Genomic DNA, 12,500 nt, shown 5'->3' on the forward strand with positions numbered 1-12,500 from the left:
CCTATGTGAGCAGACTTTATTATTTTTATCATCTAAGGGAAATGAATTACTGTGTTATTACTGTATGTTTTATCTGTTTTTTTCTCTCTCCCTATTAGAACTCCATTCGCCATAACCTTTCCTTGAACGACATGTTCATCAGAGAGAGCACACCAGACGGCAAGATCTCCTACTGGACCATTAAACCTGAAGCAAACCGCGGTCTGACATTAGACCAGATGTACAAGGTGAACAGAAATCTTTCTCTGTATTTAAAACTACTTTTAAGGCTTAACCTTTAAGTTTCTTTACAAACGTGGACATGACCTCTTCTCTTCCCCGACCCTGCCACAGCCTGCCGTTGATCCAGCGGCCTCCTCTTTCCCACAAGCCATGCAAGTCTGTTACCAACAAGTAAGCCACTTTTTCCCCTTCTTTTTTTCCCTCTCCTCCTTCTCACAGTCAGACAGACAGAGAGGACACACGGTTCATCACCATCTCCAAAGATCACACTTATTTTATTCCAGGATTTGAGTCGTTAAGGCAGAAACGTTTCCTGTTTTGATCCGTGTTCTTGGCATCCTCGTGTCATTCTCTGTAAATAAAAACTGTAAACTAGTTTGTAAACACTCATCTACTTCGCTGTTTAAAATGTCCCCAAGAGTGAATCCAGTGTGGTGGTGATGTCTGCCCCGGTTGCTGAAGTAGAGGAAGAACGTGTGTGTATACCATTCAGTGAACCCTGCAACAGCGAACAGAAAGAGATACTCAGAAAGAGATACGAGAGAATCTCACGTCGGAAGCAGCGTCTAGTCCCACTTTCCAACGAGGAGCCTGTTCTGCTCTTCGATTCCAGCTTGGTCTCCACCTTTCAGGAAATGGAGTGTGATCTGGAGCCCCGGCAAGACTTGCAGTTGCAAAGCGAAACCTTTAAAACACCTGACAAAGGGAGCCACCCGTTTTCCTCCACACCCAGCAATTCACCGGAGCCGTGGAAGAGCACGCCGCTGGATAAAGGGAACCGCAGCGTTCTGGATTTCAGCCCGATCAGAACACCGCCGCAGAGGCACGAGCACAGCGAGTTGAGCTTCTGCAGCACGCCTTTCAGAGACCTGCCACTGTTCGGTTCCCCCCGTGAGCTGCTCGCTTCCTGTTCCCACGAGCAGCAAACGGAATCTAGCAACCACTCGCTCACCGAGGACTTTGTACTGGACACCATGAACGACAGCCTGAGTAACATCTTAATGGACATCAGCTTCTCTGGGCTGGAGGATGACGACCTGGACATGGCCAACCTCAGCTGGTCACAGTTTATTCCTGAGCTAAAATTAGATGTATCACTTTAAAAAAAACTCTATTCATGCTGCTCACATGCTTTTTTAACTGCCTTTTTGCAATGATATATAATATTTTTGTAATTTAATCTCTACAACGGTGCTTGATTCTCTATTTTGATGCACGGTGAGTCGGACATGACCGCCAAGTTTCCATTCCAAAAAAAAAAATAAAAAACTGGAAACATTTCTTATATAAGCTGCTCATGCTGATTTTCACTGCCATTGCTTTTTCCACAGATCCATGTATCTGTTTTTTCCTCACAGATTTTTCTGTACACGCGTGTGTGTGTAAAACTCTGTCATTTTACTGTACATATGTGAAATATGAGTGTATTCATCACTCCAGGGTGTTTAGCGAAGGAATGTATTGAAGAACCGATTATATTTATATTTAATATTTATGTATGTAGATGTATTTTAGGTATTTTAAAACTGAGTGTGCCTTGATGCCCGATGACGCCTGAGATAGGCGCAGGCTCCCAGTGACCCGAGGTAGTTCGGATAAGCGGTAGAAAATGAATGAATGAAAAACTGAGTGTAAATGAGTACATAGATTTAAGCAAATCCCCAAGTAGACACTACTGCATGCAAAGTTTTTAACATTGATGGGGAAAGAAATGACTTGATGAATTGAAGCTGATGGTTTTCTTCTAATTATTATTATTTTTAATTTTTTGCCAGCCAAAAAAACACAATAAACCAGATCTGTAAACAAATTCTCCAATACAGTAGAATAGAACTGAGATTTCTCTCTCGTATTTTTTACCTCATGAATTTAACGATCTTGTCTTGGCACTCGGTTCATCGTACGCCAGCAGCTTACTACTGTATTTATGCTGCAGTGTTTCTAGTTCCTAAAGGGCTAGGTGAAGTAAAAATATTCATTTCCACTGAGACACAAACTGATATCAAACACATCAAGCTATCATGTGTAGATTAAAGGAAAAAAAAGCCAAGTCTGCAGTTTTGCATAAAAGCTCAACTCACTTTGGAATTACATCAATTCTCTCTGTCAGTACATTAGCTTATTATCCGTTTCTTTGGTATTATTTACTCCAGCATTTCATTTCATATCTTATACACATGAACAGCTGTAACATGGTGTGCAGGATTCTAGAATAAATGATAAAGTTATGTTTTAACACATCTCCCAGTCCTGGTCTCTTGCATGCGTTGGCTTTGTCGTCATCACAATCTATGTGTATTGTTTAAAATAATCTTTTAAGTGAATATATATATATATCTTCTCTCCTTGATTTCTGCTTTCGGTTGATTAATGAATGAATTAGTTCATTAATTTATTTATATTGCTAATATAAATGCAAATATACATTTCTACATATCACTATAAAAGAAGAGAATACACTTGTGCTGAGGAAGGCTCACTGCCGCTGACTACTCGGCATCAGAAGAGCTTGAGACTAATCTAATGGAGTCTAACAGTGGGAGAGAGGGGATGAGGAGATGAAGACTTGTTTGAGCCCCGAGTCATTATATGGACTAATACATTTAAATGTATTACTATTATTCTGTAGTGTAGAAGGGACTCTGTAGGGCTTATAAAAGGGGACGGTGTTACGGTGTTAGTTGGCAATGAGATGTTGCTATGTCATTATACGGGGACAAGTTCAGTGTTTGTTTAGATAAAGTGCAGTACGATAGCAAGTTCCGGTGAGGATGGTTGCTGATAAAGCCTTTGTTGTAAAGTGTTACCTTTATTATTCAAGCAAAGTTCCTTTGTTGTGTGACGCTTTTCACGCTTCAATAGACACTAATAGCCAAAACGAGAGAACAACATTACATTGAAAAGGCTGCAGTATTCATTTAAACACGTAACCTTTGTTCTACGTACATGATTTTACTAAAAGAGATACTAGAACGTGTGTGTGTGTGGTTATTGATTTACTTTTCTCATTCTTTACTAATTTATTTTCTTATAGTATAAAGTTTTAACAAAAATATAATGAACTTAGAACAGATCAACAGAATGCTTATTTTACATTTTTAGATTTAGGGTTTTTATTATGCTTTTTATTTTTTTTATGTGTTTTATTTGCATATCCTAATGGTCCAGTGGCAGGAGCTTATTCTCTCACTGCTTTGGCCCTGGTTTGATTCCCAGGCAATGAACCAAACCCAGCCAGTGAGGGGTTGAACAATCTCAGTCTCAGCCCAGAGTTCAGATAAAATAGGGGGGTTTGTGTCAGGAAGCACATCCAGTGATAAACCTATGTAGAATCCGAATATGCGGACTGGATGGTTCGCCGTAGTGTCTCCAAACATGAAGCAGCCGAAAAAACAACAACGTAAAAAAATCAGCATTATTTATTTATTTGTTTGTTTGTTTGTTTCACGGTATACAAGTCGCTATCATTTTATCATTAAATATATTGCATTATTTATCAGTAGAAAGTCCAGAGATTTGACAGAAAGTGTTCTTTTTGAGTAGCACTATACTACAATCCAGATTAAATGACTCTCCAATAAATGTCAGTTAAATTGACACGACTGATCTCTGGTTAGCATTTAACAGTATTTATTTATTTACTTGTAATTACAGCACAAATCAACAAAGCTGATACTGCTACATTATATACAGACTCCACAGACACTCCACAGCTGAAGGTCAGGATGTTATTTCTACTACTTATTACGCTAAACATTTGTTTGAGAATCGGTTGGTTCGTGGCGATCCGTTGTGAGTTTGTTGGACGGTTTTGTTGACGAATCGAGGAGATCCTAATGCGGACTACGGCGCCGAAGCATTTAGTGTTCTTTCAGTAGGTCTGAACTTCTTGCTGTATTACTTCCAGTAAGATCTAAAGTTGTCTACTGCAGTAATCTAAACAAAGCAAAGGGAGGAAATAATATTGCTGGTCACTAAAAACTCCTTTAAAAGTTAATGGAAAGAATGAAAAAGAAGTAACAGTATAAGAAATTCTATTCAATATTCAATTAAATTAAGTCAGTTTGATTTGTATAGTGCTTATTACAAACTGCATAGTCACATAGCCCCTGTGATTGACAGGTGTCCATATGAGTGTTTCACGGTCAGGTAGTACACTGGGATCCCAGTGAATGTAACACCCAAACTGTAACCTGTGTTCCAGGGGTCTGAATACAGAGACAGACCCACAATGAAGAAGTACACCACTGTGAAGATGACAGGAACAGTCAGAGGAACCTAGGCTCATGCATAGATAGATAGATAGACAGATAGATAGACAGACAGACAGACAGACAGACAGACAGACAGATGCTCTCATTTCAGCTTTTATTTCACAAATTTAATCAACGATTTGATCTTTTATAAACATCTGTCATTCAAAACATCTGCAGCGATAAAACAGCAAAAAAAAAAAAATATATATATATATTTTAATATTGTTATCATTGTGGTTATGAAATAAGTAAGTTCATTATCTAGTTTGAAACCTTAAAAGCTTTTGGATGGTCTGGGAATCGATAGCGATGGACGACGAGCCCCAGCGTAACCAAGGCAACAAAGAGCCAGCGTGAGAAGGAAGCGAAGTTGATCAACTGATAAATTTCTCCTTTTGCCACCATGATCACAGTTAGAGGGGACTGTAACAACAAGAAGTGAGACAGTCCATCATACATAAGGGATCGAACAAAATGAAACGTTTTGTTAATGAAAAATATTCACAGATGGGTTTATTCAATGCAGCCACAAGTCAAGCAGAGTTACTCTTACTATACTGGTGTTAAGTATTTTCCAGTAACCGCCTGTTGTTACTGTATCAACTAAACGCTGGTGAACAAAACTTACATTAAAACAGTGTTACATTCCACAAAGTGCATAAATGCTTATATCTGATTGGTCAGAGTGTATAGATACATATTCGTGTGTTTGTTCTAATACTTATAATATTTTCATGCTCCCTTGAGGGGAAAAGGCAATAACAGTAAAACCAAATATATATGATTCAGTAGAAGCAGCCATTACAACAATACAATACATTACCAGCAACAGTACAGCAGGCATCGGTGTCTTTCTGCGTATGTGTATCATGGAAAACAGAACTGGACATTGTCCCTCTCTGGCAGCCACCAATAACATTCTACACACAGACACACAGACACATTAAAATCTGAGGAAACAGATTAAATAGACAGGATGCAGAATTTACAAACACAATGTCCACTTTATTAGATAAGTGCATTAATCGGCAGGTGATCTTGTGTCCTAATAAATGGGACAATGTGTTTCCTTTGAACAGAATCTATACCTAGGTACTGCAAAGATCCCACCGTTCATGGCTCCAAGACAGGACATGGCTACCAGTAAGGGCACCAGTGATGCCATCCTGGGCAGGGCTTTACTGGTGAAAGTCTGTGTGATGAAAAAATTAGACAGTGAATAATTTGACCTTTAAAAAATCAATCACCGTTTGATATTTCTAACATACTGACTACTGCTACGGCGTCGGATCTCAGCAGCTCGTCTTCGGTCATCATAGTGTAATAGGCTACATTCACCAGCACTTATAATATAGTAACTGTGACCATGGACAGAATGATGGCCAGTGGAATGTTTCTGACAAGAAACAGCAAGAAACGAGTGTAAATATAAAGGTAAGAACAGATGTGATGATGCCTTGGGATCTTTTTTTATTCTCTACCTGTTGTACGAACCTTTTGGGATTGATTACCTCTCTGTCACAAAGTTTAATGCAAACCTGAAGGCAAAGACAAACAGGATTTCACAGAGCAGTGTGTAGATACACCTGAATAGACCTGTGCCTACATGCTACTGAGAGAAATGCAACATTGTGGGCTTTTTTTATTCACATGCTTATTTTATTTCATTTTAATGCATGTAAACTGTATTTAGAAAGAAAAAAGCACATCACTTACCATCCAGAAAAGGCATAAAGTCCTGAGTAGAAGGCTAAAGGCAGCTTTTTCAATGTGAGTGACTCTGAATTAAAAGCATTCTCAAAGTTTTCAGTTTGACCTGAAGAGGGAGTTAAAAACAAGTTTTTTTACATAAACTATTTAGCGCATCATTGCTTGATCATACAGTTATACTGTATTAAATCTAGTCCAGAATCAGATCTGTGCTACCTTTGGACAGGGCCATAATTCCTGGGATGATGATCAGAACCAGAGCAGAGATCTTAACGATCAGGAGGATGACTTGTGTACGAGAGGCCAGCGATACACTCCAGCAGTTCACTGCCACCAAAAATGCTGGAATAACACAGTATGTTTATAATACGTTAATAACACCGTTAATAACAAAGTGATGCAATTGGAATAGAGTATGTCACTGTTTATTATTATGGGTTATTATTATGGTATGTTATTTCTTTTGGAGATCACAGTGTATTAGTGGATAGCAGGTTTGCCTCCAGGGTCGAAACTTTGATTCGTACGTACATCCTCCCTTTGTGTGGTGTTTGTATATTGTCCATGTGATTCAGGGGTTTTCTCTGGGTACTCCAGTTTCCTCCCTCAATCCAAAGACGTGTGTGTGTGTGTGTGTTTGTGTGTGTGTGTTTGTGTGTGAGAGAGAGAGGTTGCTCTGCGATTGGGTTGTTATTTCATCCATCTGCCCATGGGATAGACTCCATGTTCCCTGTGACCCTGTGTAGAATAAGTGTTTTTTTTTTGTTATTTTGTTTTCCATTTATCCTGACTAAATTTGGGTTGAGAGTCCAGAAAACACCGCATCGAAGTGAGGATTCGCCTTTTCATCACATGGTGCACACACACTGGCAATATAGTGTCCTGCCTTTCAGCATGTCTTTGGGAGATCAGAGGAAACCTGAGGAAACTGGAGGAACTTATAAAGGAAATACAGTTGAACGGCAAAGGAATGCACTGTACTCGTGGGTTAGATGGTGGTGTACTAAAAAGTTCATTTGTATTCAGTTTTAACTCACTCATTGCAAGAAAACTGGTTAATTTGACTAATGGCAGAGGAGCTGGGCACGGCGTGAAAAACGGCTCTACGACGTAGTGTCCGAAAGCCAGGGCAATATACGCGGTCACTGCAGGTCTGCAAAGAAAAGGAAAATAAAAACACACTTAGCTGTGACTTTCCCATGTGACAAGGAAATCTAGAGTGACTCATAAAACAAACTTTTCTGTTATCTACAAGTATACTGATTTAATCTGCAAGGCATTCATGTAACGTGGATATAAAACATGTTCTTAAGTGGACATTCAAACAAAAAAAATGTTCAGCATCATTAGTATATCTCAGAGACACGACTGGTAGTGTGACTCTGACATCACTAAAGGTGTGACGTCCTGTTCCTGTTTCACGACATCCAGAATCCAATCACAGCTCTCAGTCCGTCAGCTTTTTAAGGCACCATGATTTAGAGTTTGTAATTTCTTCCAAACTAATTTTTAATTTGCTTCCATGATGTCTATTGTTACAAGTAATATACAACTAAATCAATTAAACTGAACTGAATTGAAATGAGAAAGCAAACAGTCACAAGCTGACCTGATAAAAATGAACTCAGACCAAAGCCTCAGGAAAGCAGGAAGTGGCCCAAGTGTCTCAAGGATATATGTATAATGAGCACCAGACTTTTTGAAACTGGTTCCCAGCTCAGCGTAGGACAAGGCACCTGAGTTAAAGGAGACAAGACGGAGACAGATACACATTAAAGCAGGGGTCAGTGATTTTCATTCTGAATTGTCTTCACATCCTGGGATCTGAGAGTAATCTAGATGTTCAAGGGGAAAAAGAGGCTTTTTATACACAGAGAAACAGAGAATTATTACCTCGATGCAGCTCTTCTCTGATTGAATCTGTTGTAATGTGGATTATGTTAAAACAATTTATCACAAAATAAAATATTGGAGGGGGCACGGTGGCTTAGTGGTTAGCACGTTCGCCTCACACCTCCAGGGAATAACACGTCTTAGTAAGTCAGCGTTGTCCAAAATCGAACCCCTGATATCAGAATAATAATCAGTAGATAGGTAAAGTTTATCATGACAAACTTTAATGTTGTCTTGACAAAGCCAGACTGTTTAATGTTGAAAAAAATTATCTGAGGTTTTTATGAAAAAAGTTACATATATTCTCCCCAGAAAGCAAGATGGCAATACTTGTACAGTTAGGATAGATAGATAGATAGATAGATAGATAGATAGATAGATAGAGAGACAATACTAGTAGTGTTGGGTAGATAGATTTTACTATTAGACTAATAAAAAGATAGATGGTCTACAAAAGTCTTAATATTTTTGCATATAACAATTTTGTATTTCATATTTTAATATTTTTGGATTTACAATTTATTTCATTTCAAATTTCATTTCGATTTTGCTGATCTCTTCATTTCTCTATATCAAGGATTTGATGAGAGTCAACATGTAAATGATTATACTTTGTACAGCATTCTGAATAAAAAAGGACACACACACGCAAACACACACACGCAAACACACACACACGCACGCACACACACACACACACACACACACACACATCAAGTCAAGTCAAGTCAAGAAGCTTTTATTGTCATTTCAACCATATATAGCTGTTGCAGTACATAGTGAAATGAGACAACGTTTCTCCAGGATCAAGGTGCTACATAAAAACAAAGACAGGGCTAAAGACTTGTAAGTAGTCTTAGCCACATAAAGTGCAACTGTGCAACCTGGTGCAAACAGTGCAGGACAAAACAAACAAGAAAGACAAGACAGTGCAGGACAAAAGACAGTGCAGGACAAAAGACAGTGCAGGACAAAAGACAGTGCAGGACAAAAGACAGTGCAGGACAAAAGACAGTGCAGGACAAAAGACAGTGCAGGACAATGACAGTGCAGACACAAAGTTACAAGACAATACAAAAAGTACAAAAAAATGCAGTACACAAAAGACAATAAATAGTAAACAGTCACAGAAACAGCGCCGACCGACAAGTGTTAATACTGTGTGTGTTAATATAGTATGTGCGAAATGGCTGAGATATTGTACAATATGTGCAAAAATGGCTGAAATGTTGGGACAGTTTGTGCAAAAAACAGCAGACAAGGTGTGCAAAACAGCATGTAAACAGTTTGCTGGATTGTAAGCAGCATGTAAACAGTATGTTGTGTCAGTGTGTGTGTTTTGTGAGGGTCTATGCAGTCCATACAGATGATGCATGTGTATGTTGTGCTCAGTGCAGTACATTTCAGTTGTTGAGAAGTCTGATGGCTTGTGGGAAGAAACTGTTACACAGTCTGGTCGTGAGGGCCCGAATGCTTCGGTACCTTTTTCCAGAAGGCAGGAGGGTGAAGAGTGTGTGTGAGGGGTGTGTGGGGACATCCACAATGCTGTTGGCTTTGCGGATGCAGCGTGTGGTGTAAGTGTCTGTGATAGAGGGAAGAGAGACCCCAATGATCTTCTCCGCTGTCCTCACAATCCGCTGCAGGGTCTTGTGATCTGAGATGGTACAGTTCCCGAACCAGACAGTGATGCAGCTGCTCAGGATGCTCTCAATGGTCCCTCTGTAGAACATGGTCAGGATGGGGGGAGGGAGATGTGCCTTCCTCAGCCTTCGTAGGAAGTAGAGACGCTGCTGGGCTTTCCTGGTGATGGCGCTGGTGTGGAGTGACCAGGTGAGGTTCTCCGCTAGATGAACACCAAGAAATTTGGTGCTCTTGACGATCTCCACAGATGATCCGTCGATGTTCAGCGGAGAGTAGTCACTCCGTGCTCTCCTGAAGTCCACAACCATCTCTTTAGTTTTATCCACATTCAGAGAAAGGTTGTTGGCTCTACACCAGGCAGTTAGTTGTTGCACCTCCTCCCTGTATGCTGACTCGTCGTTCTTGTTGATGAGACCCACCACGGTCGTGTCATCGGCGAACTTGATAATATGATTCGATCTGTGCGTTGCTGCACAGTCGTGAGGCAGCAGAGTGAACAGCAGTGGACTGAGCACGCAGCCTTGACGAGCTCCAGTGTTCAGTGTGGTGGTGCTGGAGATTCTGTTCCCGATCCGGACTGACTGAGGTCTCCCAGTCAGGAAGTCCAGGATCCAGTTGCAGAGGGAGGTGTTTAGTCCCAGCAGGCTCAGCTTCCCAATCAGGTGCTGAGGGATGATTGTATTGAATGCTGAACTAAAGTCTATGAACAGCATTCGTACATAAGTATCTTTATTGTCCAGGTGGGTGAGGGCTAAGTGGAGAGCTGTGGCAATGGCATCGTCTGTGGAGCGGTTTGGACGATACGCGAACTGTAGGGGGTCCAGTGAGGGTGGTAGCTGCGTCTTGATGTGCCTCATGACGAGCTTCTCGAAGCACTTCATAACTATGGGTGTGAGTGCAACGGGACGATAGTCATTGAGGCAGGACACTGTAGACTTCTTTGGGACAGGAACGATGGTGGTAGTTTTGAGGCACGTAGGAACAACAGCGCTGCTCAGGGAAATGTTGAAGATGTCCGTAAAGACATCCGCTAGCTGTTCTGCACATTCTCTGAGCACCCTGCCAGGAATGTTGTCTGGTCCAGCAGCCTTCCGTGGGTTAACTCTGCATAGAGATCTCCTCACATCGGCCGTGGATAGACAGAGTACCTGGTCGTCGGGGGGAGGGATGGACTTCCTCTGCGTTACGTTGTTCTGTACCTCGAACCGAGCGTAGAAATCGTTCAACGTGTCTGGGAGGGAGGCGTCGCTATCACAAGCAGGTGAAGCTGTCTATCTAAGGCTTCTGGTTGGAGCGTGTAGTAATGGTCTTGGAGATGGTCACGTCATCAATGCACTTGTCGATGTAACTGGTCACTGATGACGCGTACTCCTCCAAGTTGACAGAGTCACCGTTGGTTGCAGCCTCCCTGAAGATATTCCAGTCAGTGCACTCAAAGCAGTCCTGAAGTCCTGAAGAGCAGAGGTGGCTCCTGCTGGCCAGGTTTTCACTTGCTTCATAACCGGTTTTGAGCGTCTGACGAGTGGTCTGTATGCTGGAATTAGCATAACAGTGATGTGGTCTGAGTAGCCGAGGTGGGGGCGGGGCTCCGACGGTATGCGCCGGGAATGTTTGTGTAAACAAGATCCAGCGTGTTTTCACCTCTCGTAGCAAAGTCCACATGTTGATGGAATTTAGGGAGCACTGACTTGAGATTTGCATGGTTGAAATCTCCGGCGATGATAAAAAGTCCGTCGGGGTGAACATTCTGTAGGTCGCTAATAGCTCCGTATAGCTCACTTAGCGCCTCTTTAGCATTAGCGCTAGGAGGAATGTAAACTCCGACAATGTACAGTAGTGAATTCACGTGGTAAATAAAATGGTCTGCATCTAACAGTCACAAACTCCACTGACGATGAGCAGTAACTAGAAACAAGCACAGAGTTCTTGCACCAATCCGTGTTGATATAAACACACACACCACCACCGCGAGTCTTACCGCACAGAGCTGCATTTCTGTCGGCTCTAAATGAAGTTAGCCCGTCCAGTTGAATGGCGGCGTCCGGAACTCTGTCGCTGAGCCACGTCTCCGTGAAAACAAACACGCAGCAGTTTCTAATCTCTCTCCGTGTAGAGCGTTCGAGTCGGATGTAGTCCAGTTTATTGTCCAGAATGGACGGGAGAGCCGGCCGGCTAGGGTTTGTTTTTAGCCTAGCACGGACCCCCGCCCGCTTACCGCGCTTCCGCTTCCTCGCGCACCGCTTTCGGCGTCCCCTCTCCTGGTCTCTGGTATCAGGCGGTACCGGGGACTGGAGGCCTGGTCTCCGCAGCAAGCCGAGGTCACGTAGCCTATACAGTACATCATCGTGCAGGTTGGTTGTTACACGATTTCTGTACTTTATTAGGTCCTGATGGTGGTATACATGAACACCGCTGTGCCTGGCATCCATGTAGAAGCAATGGTCGGGCTAAAAACCGTAAATAAAAACTTAGAAAATGTAAATAGCACCGTATTGAATCCGGAGAGGCCGCTGCGTGCTACTGCCGCGCCGCCATCTTGGACACACACACACACACACACACACACACACACACACACACACACACACACACACACACACACACACACACACACACACACACACACACACACACACACACACACACACACACACACACACACACACACACACACACACACACACACACACACACACACACACACGCGCTGCAGATGCCAGTGTCGCGCTTTGGGAAGTGAAGCGCAAACCGTGCGTAAAGCGCGTCTTCTTGTATCAT

At 41.9% G+C, this 12,500-nt stretch overlaps 1 protein-coding gene and 1 pseudogene across 1 annotated transcript in view; one reads left to right on the plus strand and one right to left on the minus strand.

The window, feature by feature from the left end:
• Positions 1–1,362, plus strand: part of LOC132858746 (forkhead box protein M1-like) — a 17,165-nt gene extending 15,803 nt beyond the window's left edge. Inside the window, exons 3-5 of the mRNA XM_060889208.1 lie at positions 99–227; positions 334–393; positions 630–1,362. Coding sequence (XP_060745191.1) covers positions 99–227; positions 334–393; positions 630–1,325 — 885 coding nt within the window. The 3' untranslated portion in view covers positions 1,326–1,362. The remainder of the gene's footprint in view (positions 1–98; positions 228–333; positions 394–629) is intronic.
• A 3,355-nt stretch (positions 1,363–4,717) lies between these two features.
• LOC132859241 (cystine/glutamate transporter-like) lies at positions 4,718–8,012 on the minus strand (annotated as a pseudogene).
• Positions 8,013–12,500: the final 4,488 nt, after the last annotated feature.

Source organism: Tachysurus vachellii, chromosome 16 (genome assembly GCF_030014155.1).
Source record: "Tachysurus vachellii isolate PV-2020 chromosome 16, HZAU_Pvac_v1, whole genome shotgun sequence".
Taxonomy (NCBI): domain Eukaryota; kingdom Metazoa; phylum Chordata; class Actinopteri; order Siluriformes; family Bagridae; genus Tachysurus; species Tachysurus vachellii.